Source organism: Paramormyrops kingsleyae, chromosome 21, assembly GCF_048594095.1.
Source record: "Paramormyrops kingsleyae isolate MSU_618 chromosome 21, PKINGS_0.4, whole genome shotgun sequence".
Classification (NCBI taxonomy): Eukaryota; Metazoa; Chordata; class Actinopteri; order Osteoglossiformes; family Mormyridae; genus Paramormyrops; species Paramormyrops kingsleyae.
Window position 1 is genome coordinate 727,596 of NC_132817.1, and position 16,481 is coordinate 744,076.

At 40.3% G+C, this 16,481-nt stretch overlaps 1 protein-coding gene across 1 annotated transcript; it reads right to left on the bottom strand.

The window, feature by feature from the left end:
* Positions 1-5,220: 5,220 nt before the first annotated feature.
* cenpl (centromere protein L) lies at positions 5,221-15,090 on the bottom strand. The gene is made up of 5 exons (XM_023803713.2): positions 14,940-15,090; positions 14,606-14,750; positions 13,547-13,789; positions 11,287-11,838; positions 5,221-6,794 (listed from the first exon to the last, which is right to left on the bottom strand). The coding sequence occupies exons 1-5, from the start codon at positions 14,954-14,956 to the stop codon at positions 6,720-6,722; spliced, it is 1,032 nt and encodes a 343-aa protein (XP_023659481.1). The 5' UTR covers positions 14,957-15,090; the 3' UTR covers positions 5,221-6,719.
* Between the last annotated feature and the right edge of the window lie 1,391 nt (positions 15,091-16,481).

The window sequence follows — 16,481 nt, forward strand, 5'->3', positions numbered from 1 at the left end:
TCTGGTCACAGACTTTCACGCCTCCCATCCCTCCAAGCCCGCTCCTCGTCCACGGGGTCATCCGCATCGTTCCTCTCGGCCACCAGGAGGTGGCTGTCGGGGGGGGCGGGACCAACCACCGGAAACAATTAACTAATCGCTCCCCTTCTTAAGGCGGAAACACCGGAGATCCGGTGCGAAGTATTGTTGCCATTTCAATAAGCCGTACCGAGCAATGAATCTGTCTTTTGTCTTCCCTACTCGTACTGCCTGCTGTGTCCTGCCCTGCTATGCTGCCTGCCCTTTATTTTTCATTATGCAGTTATATTATTAATTTGAGCATCTCCAGAGAGCTGATTTTAAATCATACCTTAACACGGATGTACACTGCTGAAACGTGAAAGCTCTGGGCATGCCTTAATGACAGAAGGACACTGAGCACAAATATCAGCTCTGCATATTTCAAATTCTCCATGATCAAGTTCAGGAAATTTGTCCCAAACCATCTGTTGGAAGGCACGCTCTGACATTGCATAGGGCACAACAATCTTTTAAACTCCACTCATGTCTGTTTTGAGAAAAAAAGCGAACACTAAATCAGTTTTTACAAGCAACGTAAAGTACTTATTTCATATATATACTTCAGACAGTGTTTCATATATATATACACGCACAGTCTCACATTTGATTTGCTTCAAATCTTATATAAAAAAATTTCTTTGATTTAACAACATTAAACAATAAGATGTTATGTGATCTGCATTATGGCAAAGATAGACCGGTAAATATCAGTAGAAAGGTATAACAAATTTTCTCCGCCGGACATGCAGCTTGCTTCACTCCCATCCTCTCTCTGTAGACGATTTTCAACAATTCTGTTAAATTCAGCTTGTAATATTTGCAGCCTTCTAGTAGCCATAGCGTCCTACTTTAATACAACAACGATGTGGCAGTGAAAGTGCGCCAAATAGAACTGACCGCCAAAAACTTAAACCTAGGGTTACCATCATTATTTGCAGTGCCATCTAGTGTGTGTTTTGGACATAGCAAATCTTGAAAGACATTAACAAGCACTTCACACTAAAGCAGGCACCAGGGGTCTCTCCGGACCCAAGCCCCCGGGGGCAGCCTGTGGACAGCCAACAGTCTCCTGTCGCTGGAGCTCCCCAGGACACTAACTGGCCTCCGGTCCCTAATTGGAACAGAGTGAGTAGATACAATAGATGGGGGTTTCCTCAGAGGGCACCCATTTACCCACAAATTTGATGATCCCAGACTCTGGAGAGACTGGCGAACAGGCTGTTTCAGCTGGTGTGCTGGAGCTGTGATCAGCCTGGACAGACCTGTATGTTCCAAAATCTTGTTTAGTAGAAGTTCAGGTAGGGGATCAAAGTGTAAATATGCCCATACTAATATCAGAGAATATCTCAGTGAATTTGTTAGGCAGAGATGCTTTTTGTCAGCTGCAGATAGACAAAAATGTACAGAGGGGGAGTAGAGGTGCTCAGTGGACAGTACAACGTTCTGTGACAAAATTTGTTCTCCAGCAGAGACAGTATAGCTTATACGGGGTAGAAGATGAAAAGGTTTGGGAAATCTTAGAACAGTGGGGACCATTTACAGAGGAACAATATAGCAATGTGCTAAATTGGAAACAGGACAAACATAGTTGTTTGTTGCGATGGGAGATTTCAGTGATCCTGGAGTGCAGGAAGAGTGGGATCAGCTGATAGATTTGCTGCCTGGCCAATAGAAAGATAGGATGCGCATGACGGCAGCTGGGATAATATTAGGCCCTGAGGGAGTACCCATTCAGATACGGAGGACAGGAATAGTGGGAGAATGGTACAACATACCAGACGAGGAACCTCACATAGCTGTGGCTTTTAATCAGCCCATGGTGGATTTGGGAGGAATGATGGGGCGAGCAAAGCAGACAGTCTGGGCACCGATGTAGTGTGATGGAGTGCAGGCTGCTACTGAAGGTGAGTTGGTGAGAGTCAGTGGAGTACAGAGAGTGTAGGAGATTACAGAGGTTTGTGGCTGTGGAGCATGATAGGATGGCAGTGTGAAGGGAAATAAAGTGCAGAGGAATGTTGGCAGGAGATGGAAAGGGAACTGCGTGAGGAGGTGCGGACCGCCCGTGATATGGATGTAGGCCTAGTAAAGACAGGTAACCCAGGTATAAGGAAGATGATAGAAAGATTTCTGCAGGTAGAGGGTGGTGGTGCTTATCACCAGAACCTGTGACACCTTCCTCCTGCCTGTCCCAAAGGCAGGAGGCAAAATGTGGAGGTTAGTTTATGATTTGTATGCAGCAAAATAGTTTAGCGAAGGATCAATCAGTGGAAGATCCCAGTCCTCACACCCTGCTAACAAATGTGCCACCCAGTGCAAAGTGGTTCATAGTTGTAGATTTGTAGTTGGCATTTTTCAGTGTGTCCCTAACATAACAGTCACAGTTTTTGTTTGCGTTCACCTATAGGGGTCAGCAGTTAATCTACACGAGGATACTGCAGGGATGTGAACACTTGCTTAGGGCAGATTTGGATGGGTTGAATTTAAGAAGCACAGCGATACAGTATGTGGGTGATCTGCTCTGTGTTATATACACAGGCACTGAAGCTTCCGTTGCTGAAGGTCTTAGCGAGAGGGGGGCTTGAGGTGCCCAAAGCTAAACTGCAATACTGATAAGAACAGGCTGCATACTTGGTCACGGGAGGGGGCCTTATGAGGCCTCTGTTTGGAAACAAAGGGGGGCCACTAAGGACACTGATGGTCTGTTTCACAACCATGATGGATTTTTGGTTGTGTCTCTGTCGGTGTCTGACACCTTGGTAATAAATGCACATGGTCTTAACCATTGCGCAAGGGGGGAGTGCTACGGAAAACAAAAAAAACAAAAACAAGGTTTATGAGTTGAAGTTGTGCATGGGGTGTCTAACTCAAATATGCAAAGTTATTTTCAAGCAGGAAAATGGGAAAGCACAGACAGCAAGAGAAGACACAGACCAGGACAAGCCAGTCATCTCCCCAGGAGACAGAGTACACCTCAAAGTGTTAAATCACAGGGGTTACAGGATGAGATGGCAAGAGATGCAGGTCAACACGCAGGAATGTTTGGCTGGTGGTATAATATGTGGGGAAGTTGGCAGCAAGCCGTTATGGAGGCGCTTTTCTTTAGAGCTGTGATTATTCTTGCTCTGTTACTAATCTTTTGCTGTGTAGTTCCTTTACTGCATACCCTAGTGAGCAGCACGCTGTCCAAAATGCGACAATAGCTGCTATGTCAAAGGTGGTGGGAGGACCATTCAGAGCAGCAAGTTCCTGGACCAACATGGAACCACCTGGCCACAAGGTCCTGCCCACGTTGAAGTCAAGCCGTTCCTGCCATGCATAGATCATGAAGGACCTACTGGGTTGCAGCTGTCTACTTTGACAGCTGGAACGATTAGCGTAATGAAGAAGTGTATGATACGGCCACTGGACTGGAGCATTATCAGATAACCTCTCAGTTATCCTTGTGTGAGACATATATTTCATATTGAGACTGTATAGATAATGTAGTCTTGGTAGGAAAAAACAGAAAAGGTCTGTGATGTGAAATAATAGGTTTTGCTCTGAAAAATGTAGGCCTGCTGCATTATTCATTTGGGTAAAAGTAATTAGATTAGATTAGACTTTATTAATCCCACAATGGGGAAATTATTTGAGAATGTTCATGTTAAACAACTAAGAGTGTAACCCTGATGCTTTTAAATACATCATGTTGGTGTATTCTGGAAGATGCTGTGTAGCTGTTGCTCCAGTACAACTGGACATTAACTGAAAACTCAACCCAGTTGCACTTATGCCTAATCGATGTTTGTAATGTACTATTTGCTTCATATGAATGTCACTTTGGATAAAAGCACCTGCAAAATAAATGTACTATAAATTCCACCAAACAAAAATACATAGTATAAAAAATATGTATCTGGTACTGGTTCAATTTTGGGGTGATCTGTCAAAATTTGATGATTTTTGGATTGTCACTCATATAATGTACCAGGAGTGGCACACTGATTAGCACTGTTGTCTCTGTCTGTAGAGTTTGTATGGCCTGCCTGTGTTGTCCTTGGGTTACCTCCAGGTACTCTGGTTTCCCCCAACAGTTCAAAAACATGCTAAGGTTAATTGGAGTTATCATAATTGCACGTGTGTGTGACTGGTGTGTAAGCGTGCCTGGCAATTTGTTGGTACCCAATCCTGAGTTGTTCCCTGACTTGTACTCATAGGCTCCAAACCAAATCAGGTGTAGATCTTCATCCATGTTATGTTTTGTGAAACAGTAATAAGATCCATCAAATACTCTTTGACTAATTACATTCACAAGGCCAAGTGTTGTCTATTTTGCTGCTACGAAGTGCCATTGCTTCAGTTTTTGGGTGAAACAGAAGGGAGTGGATACTGGCAACAGGCAGTTTATTTCGATATACACAAAACACATAAAATCCACATAAAGGAACAATCTATGATCGTATGTGGTTTATACTTGAATAGTGACTCGATGTTTATAAACATGGGGGAGAATTGAAATGTGGATTACGTAGACCACGATGTGTTCTTCTGTAGTTGCTTGTGCTATTCAGGGTTGTGGGGGGTCCCAGCATGGGGCACCAGACCATCACAGGGCACACTCACATACCATTCACTCACATACACACCTACAGGCAATCTGGTATGGATGGAAATAGTGCTACATATAAACTGTACCTTAAAACATGCAATTTTATTTAGTTATTAAAATGTGTTTCAATATATTAGATTTTCACTAAGTAAATGTAACAGCTTGCGCATACTGTAATAACTTTTTTTTTTTTTTACATGATGTGCAACTATTAGAATGTGCATGGTTATTACTTCATGTTTAACATATTTCCAAGTCTTGTTATAACAATTGTTGCATGAATGCTCCAGGGTTACGTTCCTATAAACCTATTGTAAGGCAAATATATATTTCAATATAGTACCTAACATACATCATAGTCTAGCCTAGCCTACCTTAAACATGCTTAGATTTACATTAGCCTAGAGTTGGGCAAAATCATTAACACAAACCCTATTTTATAATAATGTGCTGAATATCTCATGCAATTTATTGAATAATCATACCCATCGTAAGGTCAAAGTATTGTAGCATGGACCATCGTAACCCAGGGAGCGTCTGTAATTGTAATTTGAAATAATTGAAATCTGGTATATTGATACAGTTTGCTTTATTTTAAACTAATTTTCCATTTACAAATAATCAATTTAATTGTCTGTCACCACACGAAGGAAAATATTAGGGCTGGGATGATTATTCGATGTAATCGACGATGTTGATTATAAAAATGCGTCGACATGGAATTTTGTCGGTGCCTTGTGTCATTTATTCATTATTCATCATTAAGCCCTTTGGTCCTCTTGGGTGCAAAGGCCGTTGACGAATTTCCTTCTCCCTTGGGGGTTCCATTTGAAGGCTTGAGGGGTAATATTTGTGGCAGGTTTTCTGAGGGTGTGACCAATCCAACTCCCTCCATATGGTTTTCTGCCTCCTCTTCATGTCCAGAATAAAAAATGGACTGGCCACTGGTCAATCTGACCTCACCCGACTGCGTCCATCTTGTTTCTACCAGGCCCCGAGCTGAGAGGTTGTAGCGCTCCATTTCCTTGGAAATGTTTGCAGCCTTGCCAGCCTGAAACATCGTTCTGATGTTCCATGTACCCACGAGGATGGATTTCCTTGTCGTCAGAAAGTGTATCGGCTTACCAGCGCCCTTGCGGGTTTGGCTGGCAAGCGTCACAATTCCCATTGCTGGGGCACCTTCTTCAGGCAGGTGTATGATTTGGTTTTTATTCGTCAATGTTTCTGTAACTGGAACGTTTTTTACAGGATGGGGTAGTCAACCCCATGCCCAACCCCCAACCTGGAGGGCCGATGCCTTGTGTAAAACTACGTAAATGTTTTGTAACTGCAATGCACTAAGTGATAAGGCTAAACATATTGTAAAGGAAAGTACTTTATCCCCTCAGGAGCACGTTAACGCTGTCCTTTTAAGAATCGCGCAATAAAACAGTCTGCTAATAACTGAACTGTACCACCCGATGATCTCTTCGCCACTCAAGAGCTACAATATTTTATTTATTGGACCATTTACAATACAAAGTTATTCCACTAATAAGATGGCTAGTTGTTTCACTAAATCAATTATAGACTGAATTCCAATATAGTTTTGTCTAATATCGCCAGTGCCAGCAGTGCCACACTATTTTGTAAGGCAGACATCTCCTACCACCCTGCAAAAAGGAAATTTACCGCCCGCCCCCTCGCACATGAGGCAACATGGCTGCGTCTACCAGCAGAGCTGAATTGGTATTAAATGACTAACTGGAAAATAATTGCTCATCAATAAATTTATCATCAGGTCAATTGAAAAATTAGTTGTTAGAGTAGTCGAATAATCGGAGGGGAAAAAAAAAATCGCTAGATTAATCGTTTAAAGAATAATCGTTTGGGACAGCACTAGAAAATATTAGAATTAAGAATTTATATGGATGCATCTCAAACATTTAGGCTGGCATAATTTTTTGACATAAGCACATTTTTGACATTTTTCGCTTCTGTAAAAAATAGGTAAAGTTAAATTCATTTTACTCAGTTTATTTAATTTGAATAAAATCAATTCCTTTGTTACCACATGTTCTTTTTCTGATGATCAGATAGGCATTTTGAGTTGAGCACATTCTGTCAGCAGCATCAGCACAGGGGTGATGTATTGAGTACCGGTGATCTGTCAAAATAAGTTAATAAACAAACATTAATAAATACATAAATAAACAATGAGCAGGCAGAAATTTAGTAGAATTAAACCAAATCTCTAGAACCAGATTTCGAGAGCTGTGGTTCTGAATGATGCGAGGTTGTTTATAAAGAATTTTATGCAATGAATAATATATTTGGGCAAAAAAAAACTTTCCAAAATATCAGCACCATACAACATGCATCATGCTTGATAAATTCCAATTAAGTCAAACTGCAATTTTTAAGCAATTACTTGCACGCTCAAATACTACACAAGGAAAAGTGACAGGGAAAAAAAAATTTTTAAATCGCTACTGCAAACATCAAATGATATCCAGGTCACTTCTTGCTATTATCATCAGAACAAATCATGAACAGATCAAAACAAAACGAAAAATTAAATGCAGTGATTTTTGGTAAGTTCAGTGTTAAAGATGGGGAACTAAGCCTTCAAATGAGCTGACATTTGAACAAACTGATTAATAACTAGATTTTTCCCCACAGTCAGTATTTACTGACCTAAATATCACTGGACTGCTACTTCTGTTCACAGCTGGCCACCTTACTAGACAACATATGGATTCATTAAATACCATTAATGTTGTGAATTTTTAATGGTGGTATGCCATTCAACTGACCTGTGATTTGATGCATTTATAAAGATGCAATATTAAACAATGCCAGCAGCCTGTTCAAAATAGCCTATAAGAATCAATGGTATTGAATAGGGCTGGGCGATATATCAATATTATATCACGCATGCGCAATAATCACCAGGGCTTCAGATGACTGACAAAGCATTTGGTCATGAGCCAGCTTTTCGGTAAAATATGGACATTTATTTACGCTTACAATTTAAGCAGTTTAGTAGTATGGCTAAAATATTAATGAGGCTTTGTATGACGCCCAAAAGTCATTATTAGGATAAATACGGCATATCCTTATGTTTCATAAATGTGTCAGACTTTTAACTGCAAAATGTACCACCACACTGCTGACTTCTTTTTACGTTGTTTATCCACAAGATCACCTCTTTTAAAAGATATCGTGGCTACTCTTCTTCACCGTGACTTATTAGTGCATATTAGTATACCAAAACAGTATTATACGGGGTGCTCCGCTAATCGAATTTAAGAAACAAAGTTTATACAGATTACAGTGGTACCTCGGTTCTCGAACTTAATCCGTTCCGGACTCCGGATCGAATCCTAAAAAGTTAGAATTCAGATCGAATTTTTCCCCTTAAGAAATAATGGAAAACCAATTAATTGGTTCCCGGCCCCCCGTTAGTAGTCTAACCCTTTTTTTTAGCATTTAAACACAAAATGAACAGGATAAAGCAAGAAGAGCTTTTTTTTCTTAATGGCTTCCAAAACGATAAAGATTTTATCCCAACATTACCCCTGTCCTGCCCCGATCGTCCGCTCCTTCCGGGTGCCACGCCTCCTCGTTAACCTCGTGTGGGATCCCCATGTGATCAGCTGTTTCTGGTCGTTGTCATTAGTCCTCTGTATTAAGTCTGCATTTCAGTTTGTTTCCCCAGTCCGGTCATTGGGTGCGTTTGACATGCTTACAGCGCTGGATTAAAGCAACGCATTCTGATCCTGATGCAATGCATTACGGTTAGATGCATTGCGACCTCTCACCCGGCTGCACAAACTGGAACCGCCTCCTTATTGGCTGAAGAGTTTAGTTACACGTATGACGTTTGTATCCCAGGCAGTTCCGATGCGTAATCTGCTATTTCTCCCGAATATCACATAAAGCAGTGAGAACTGGTTTTCAGTTAATTTACCTGGTAAAATAAAGTTTAAGTAAATGACATAAATGCTCTAATAGTACATGTAAGTTAGTGGGTTATTTATTGTTAGTTAATGTAATGTTGCGCTGCTTTATTTGGTTAATCGTCCAGTCTGTGAAGAAAGCATTCAAGTAAGAATTGCATTGTAGTATGACTCATTTCCTGGCGCGTACAATTTATATTAGGTCAGCGTTCACGTTTCGACTTCTGATATTCAGATCAAGTTCTAGGTCAAACTGGTTTGTTCGACTTTCAGGAAATTCGAGTTCTAGTGAGTTTGAGAACCGAGGTATCACTGTACTAACTTTTGGGTATCACAAAACGCATCTCTAATATTTTAGCCATACTACTAATCCTCTTACCAAATTATGGGCGTAAATTAATGTCCGTGTTTCACTGAAAAGCTGGCGTCCGGCCAAATGCTTCGTCTGTCATCTGAAGCCCTGGTGATTATAATATCGATATGATATCGCCCAGCCCTAGTATTGAATAACTTTATTTGGCTTGAATAACACCCGAGTAAAAGTCATTAATTTTTAAAGATAGAATGTTTTAAGGGGGACTGAGCATTATTCCAGCATGTCATTGCTATGGTTTTGGTACCTAATATGCTTAGAGAACCACTAACATCCAGGGGTTAGCAGCATAATTCTTTCAACCAGAATAAGATTTCCTATCTTGGATTTCAGAAAATTATCCGCAAATATTAAAATAGATCAAGACCGATCATATGCTGCAAAGTCTTACCAGTTTTTAATACTGGGAAGCAAAATTAAATTTGAGATTACATTAACAATAAAGGTTCATTGTTAAAGAATTATTTTTTTTTCCAAGAGTTGCAATTTAAGCCTTGCTACCTCTCCAGCATTGTGCAAAAATTTTTTTGGGTAATTTGTTTAACATTTTCTTCATAGGAAGGTTATACTGAAGGTTTTCCTTCCAAAAATGAAACTATACCCATGCCATTCTCGCTAGTGCTTTGTTCTTGTACAATTAAGAAGTTCATGGAGCACTGCTCTGTATCAAGGACTGTATTCAGAGCTTTCTGTAATTCCACCTTATGTCTGAGAATACAAGATATTCACTCTTGCATAGTCTAAAATTACATAGTTCAGACTCACCCTCTCTGGAACAGAACTAGTGACTTCTACTTTTTAAATAGCATGTGTTGTGTCAATAAACATTCCTTTTGCCTGTTAAAAACAACACTGCCTACATTGTCCACACCCAAAGCGTGCAAGCACATTTCACGTGAAATTGAAGAAGTATTTGTATGGGCATTGGATGGACTGCCGTTGACCAGCCATATTATTGTAGACTAATACCACACTCCCTTCCCAGGGGTACACAAAGCTCCCAGCTCATGCAAGCGCCTTTTGATGTCCAGAGACAGATCCTTATCAACTACAGATTTGCCACAAAAAATATGTATACATTTAAGACCTCAACAAATATTTAGTCAATGCTGAATGTAATTCACAAATAGGTGAAAATGTGAACATTTCTGGTTTAGCAATAACGAGGCAAATGCTAATTACACTGCATTCCACAAGAAGCACATGACAAATTTTAAATTCTAAAAGTCAAAATCTAAATTGTCTATCCACTAATATCCACTGCCTATCTGGTTTTCAGAACACATCGAAACAAGTTCAACAAACTGGTTTACCCACTGAACACGCACACACACACAAAGAAATCTGTAGTAAATGTACACTGAATTGACGGTTTATAAATTTCACTAGCTAATGTCATCAATAGGCATTGTGTTCTGCATTGACTGATGATAGACAGATAGATTAGACAGATAAATATAATTAATCCCCGAGGGAAATTCAGTTGTCACTGGATTTTATGAAGTCTACAGAGATCAGAATCATTCTTATTCAAAGTCTGTCTTATTGAGATGACCCCCTACATAGCACTGATACATTATGCTAATTTTATTTAAAAAGGGTGTCTATTTCATCATTCAACTAGATTCTCTTCAGACCCTGTATGCTATGAGAAGCTAACAGTCTAGATAAGTTGCTCAGTGAAAATACACTGCAGCAACAATACAACTTGGAATGCAAGAGCCAAAGCAAAATCAACATGAAGGAACTTTGTATTACTGAAAGCGAATGTGGTATGGCTAGGGTTAGGGTTTTTTTCATAACAGGTACTAAAACACAAGGGAAAGCGACACGAACACTATTAGCATTACCAGAAATGTTTAAACTTGCACATCAAGCGACCCAAAACTCTGTCATCGTAACATGCCAATGGTAAACAATTGCCAGTAACGAGTGCATAATTAAAGGAATTATGCTTCAGGTGTTGCCCAATGAAACTAATGTTTAAATGATGTAGCTCATATTTCAAAATAAAAGCACAGAAATAAAAAAAACTTGTTCAATATTTTGAACAATATATTTGGATGTGATGATAGTGAGTGCATTGTACATGAATTTGTGTTATATCCAGTCATATCATACCAAGGCTACAGTGTAGTATAAAACTGGTTCTGTTTTTACTAAAATGTAAATTCCTACAATGAAAAAGAAATGGAACATTTTGTTACTTAATATTGTCATTAAACTTGTCTTGTAATTATAGGCTTATGTAGTATGTCTCAGTAGACAGAGTTAGATACACGGTAGTATTCTGCTGTATTTTTAGGGGGAAAAAAGAAAGGTACCTTGATCGTTCCATCACAGTGTGCAGAGCCCAGTGAAGTGCAAATTCTGGTTAACATTCCTGCAGATAGATGCATCCTGAAGTGTCTGAAGAAGTGTGACTCAAGTCCTTTCATGAAACGCCTGACTTCCTCAATGCTAATGCCATCTTCCATGCTATCGTTTTGCCGAATACTGCTCCACAGATTCCAGGCGTCTTGTGGGTGTACTGTGTATGAGATGTCCAGAGGAGGCAGTGTAGGCAAGTTCCAGGCAAGCTTTAGGTATCTAATGTTGGAAGCAGGATGGCACTCAGTCCAGAGGGCACCAAGCCACTGAAGAATGCTAGAATTTAAGCTTAAAGGCCCAAAGTAGCAATCAAACATTCTTGTGAACCATGACTTAACCAGGGCAGTTATGGACTCTGGCCCATTGGTACAGAAGAGGGGCAGAGAGACAAAATCAGATGGCAGGGATCTCATATAGTCCAAGTTGCCGTTGACACAAGTAAACCATCCACTCCACACAACTTTGACAGCACTGCCCTCTACAGCAAATGCAGGCTTGGAACAGATCTGGAAAGAAGGCAAAAATAACTCAATTTGTAAACAGTAGTTTCTGAATATATAGTGATTTAGGTCATACTTTTATACCAGACCAAGTGCAAATAAATAGGGTAATGTTTTATGTTTAAACCTATGATAATGGAAACAATCTTTCAATATACATAAAGTTTAAAAATGCTGTGGTTCTACACTGCTCAAAAGAAATCTAAGGAACTTTCCCAATGGGAAAAAAATCATGCTGATATCTATGCTGATATGGACTGGGTAATGTGTTTGATGGAAATGAAAATCAACCTACAGAGGGCCCCGAAAATAAGTGAAAAAATTATACCGCAGGCTTCATTGTCTAGCCTATAGAGCAGGGGTCTCCAACTCCGGTCCTGGAGAGCTACTAACCAGTAGGTTTTCTTTCCTACCTGGCTTCTGATGAGCCACATTAGTTCTCAGGTAAATACCAGGAGCAGGTGTGGCTCATCAGAAGCCAGGTAGGATAGAAAACCTACTGGATAGTAGCTCTCCAGGACCGGAGTTGGAGACCCCTGCTGTAGAGGTCTGTACATCCCTTCACGGATATGCCTCCCTCAGCCATCACTGACCCACCACGAAACTGGTCATGCTGAACAATGTTACAGGCAGCATAACGTTCTCCACGGCTTCTCCAGACCCTTTCACGTCTGTCACATGTGCTCAGGGTGAACTCTGTGAAAAGCACAGGGTGCCAGTGGCGGACCTGCCAATTCTGGTATTCTATGGCAAATGCTAATAGAGCTCCATGGTGCTCGGCAGTGAGCACAGGGCCCACTAGTGGACGTCGGGCCCTCAGGCCACCCTCATGAAGTCTGTGTCTGATTGTTTGGTCAGAGACATTAACACCAGTGGCCTACTGGAGGTCATTTTGGAGGGCTCTGGCAGTGCTCATCCTGCTCCTCCTTGTACAAAGGAGCAGATACCGGTCCTGCTGATGTTTTAAGGAACTTTTATGGCCCTGTCCAGCTCTCCTAGAGTAACCGCCTGTCTCCTGGAATCTCCTCCATGCCCTTGAGACTGTGCCGGGAGACACAGCAAACCTTTTGGCAATGGTATGTATTGATGCGTCATCCTGGAAGAGTTGGACTACCTGTGCAACCTCTGTAGGGTCCAGGTATCACCTCATGCTAGCAGTAGTGACACTGACCATAACCAAATGCAAAACTAGTGAAAAAACAGTCAGAAAAGATGAGGAGGGAAAAATGTCAGCGGCTTCCACCCGTTAAACCATTCCTGTTTTGGGACTTGTCTCATTTTTGCCCCTCTAGTGCACCTGTTGTTAATTTTATTAAAACCAAAGTGAAACTGATTAACAACCCCCTCTGATACTTAACTGACCAGATCAATATCCCAGAAGTTTAACTTACTTGATGCTATACTCTGATTAAAAAGTGTTCCTTTCATTTTTTGAGCAGTGTATTAATCTCTATTTTCAAAAAAGACAAATGTAAAGTCTAGCAAGTCTATTATTGTAGCTTACATGGGACATAAAAATAATATATTCTTAAAATAAAATAAAATATTCTTGGCCTTGCTGACCAGGTGAAGCTGAGATTTGGCCCTGTGCAGAAAATAATCCCCATGCCTATTCTATAAAAAAAGTACTTATTCAAGGAAGCACTGCAATTGTGGATCCCATTAATCCAGCTGAAAGCCCTTCTGAGCCCTCTGGAGGACACCTGAGGATTACCTTTATAAAAACAGTCTCTGCATCCTCATCAGTCTCTGTCATCCCAAGGACCACAGAGAACACCACCTTGAAGCCCATCTCTGGTCCAACTTCCACTGCAATGCCTTTCTGTTTTTCTGCTACTATGAAAGCTGAAAGCTGCTTGGAGTACAACACAAGCTGGGTGTGTCTGAATTTATACAAGGGTGTGACATAAGACAGTTTCCATTCAATATTGGCAATGTAAGCCAGTTGTTCTGGGTCCTAGAAAAAAAGGGGTAGGAATAAGATGAATATCAGAAGTCAAACAGCTGGTGGATATGTAACATACAATGAAATGATTACACCACTTATTCTGGGGCCAGCTGTATGTCACTGGCTTATATTAAATTACTGATGTACACCATCAAATGTAATTCCATACACAACTATCCTGGGAGAGTTTAATACTCTAGGAACTATGTATATAACTAATGAAATTTAAATATACTATATGGATGATTAAACTGGTCAACTATAAAACACTGGTTATGGCAATCGGCTCCCTCTGGCTTTCAAGCAAACAACTTGCAGAAAAGGCCATTAGAGGATCTGTTACTGGAATGTAACTGTTTTAAATAGCTAACTGAAATGTAAATCACACAGTATAGACTGAGGATACGACCTATCCCACATACATCTGCACTACCCGTAGGCTATGCTTTATTATCCGCAAACATCACAGACATTAAATGTAATGTGCTCCGCGGACTGTTTTTATTATCTTTTTATATAGCCAGCTTACATTTCTCATCCGATTAAGTCATTTTTATAAAATATTACATAATGTAAACCATCTTATGTAAATCGACTAAAACGATTAACAACATCCTTTATTCCATCACACAGATGTTTTTCGACGAGATGGTTTGAATCGATATTACGTATGTAGCTTAGTCATGATTGCTATGTGTAGAAGAAAAATGTCAGGCGATTAGCCATTTCATAAGTTAACTAGTTAACAATCGAAAGACTTTCATAATTACAAGTGACCTTATGCATTTAAAGTTTACACATTTTTTCCCCACTTGAAATGCTTACTATATCGTTACGTGTGTTCGGTTTTCTCCGACTTGTTGGGATTCTCAGGGCAGTTAGTTGACCCGGTGTGTATCGTAAGTTAGTTTTCTCAAATCCAAGACTTCTTCGGCCCGATGCGACGTTAGTTCGGGGGGTCATAGTAGCACTGAACAATGATAAGCAGAACTTCAATAACACAAACAAAACAGCGCTTACGCGTACGACAGAATACACTAAAAACTCGATAGTACATCACAATATAGTTATTCGCCACATACACCTACTTCTGAATAACGCGTTTGTTTGTTTATATCATATTTCTGCCACAACAAATAATCGATGAAAATTCACAAACCTTTTCTGAGCCTCCATAACCTACAAAACAGAGAAAAACGGAAACAAATTTGAACATCGCACCCTCCCATCATCCAATGCGCTATATGCACGCTCATTTCCGCATTCTGACTAAAACGGCTGTTCACTTCCGTTGCAAGCTATTTCACGACTGCAGATTAGCTCCGTCTATTCAGCAACATGGCGTTTTTTTTACTCGTTCTTTTCAAGATTTGCTACGAATGACCGTCAACGACGTTAGTCGTATTCTCCAGTCACTCTGTCATACCTCCACGAGTAAAAAGGAGAAGGGCTTCAAATTATATGTTTCCAGCTATATCCATAATTACGATGGTAAGACACGGCCGTGTAATGTTAGCACGTTTGTGTATTAGCCAAGGTAACGTTAATGTGTATCTGTTAATTAACCAGCGTCTCAAATTTCCTAATGTCAATGTCAGTTTCTAATAAGGATTCAGATAGCAGAGAGGTAACAGTGAGGGCTGAGTGCTACAGATCGATGAAGAAAAGCCAAAAGCCTCATAAGTGGAGCATAAGGGAAAGTTAACCTGCAGGTTCAGTGCAGGGGTGCGTTTCTCGAACAACGACGGAAGTTAGCATTGACGATGCATCGTACTATGGTAGTTCAAACTAACCAACATCCGAACGACGACTGTTTCCCGAAACCGTCGTACCACAGTACAGGGTTCGAAATAGCCGGTATCGCATCGCAGTTTGCGATGTAAAAACACCCACCTGCGAAACAATTGCCTAATTCCCGTTAAAATGATTCGCAGCCACTGCTAATCAATATCCAGTTTTAAATTTTATTAAAGTGAAAAAAGTATTTTATTATAAAAGTGAAAAAATCCAGCCCCGATACTCGCTGGCAGCGCAATTGACGATCTTGTCCAAATAACCGCGCTGCCGAATTAGTTTTTCAGGCTTACGCTAGGGCCATGTATTCAATTCATTTTCAAGTTCGTGGATGGCGCTCTACTCGCTATTCTCAGTCGGGGTACTTCGTTGCATGATCGTTCGTAGCTCTTCGGCACTAAACCACGCTGGCGTCATCTGCTTTCAAAATGGCATGCATACAATGCATACCAAATTCATGAGGGAGTACCCAAATATCATGAAAGTTATAGAAATACTTAGTCTTCCCATTCTCCAATGCAGTTGTTGAAAAAAGTTTTTCAACAATGAATAAGGTCAAGACTGATTGAAGATCTAAGCTTGGGGAGGATACTTTGGATGCCTTAGTTAGAATTAAGAAGACAGGACCAAGGTTTGAAAATTTTGAACCATGTAAAGCAGTAGAGGTTTTTTTTTTAGCAAGCTAAACCGAAGACCCAAAGCAAAACAAAGGGCACCAGCAGCAGCATCAACTTCAGCAGATACTTTAGCTGCTGCTGATGATGATGATGTAACTGAGGTGTTCCAGCATAAGAAACAAAAGGTCTAAAAAAACTGCACACTCAGACAGTTGTTGCTATCCCTATCAAGGAGCTGCCAATCTCTTTTTTTTTATTAAAAAATTCCAGTTTATTTACTAGTTCAAAAA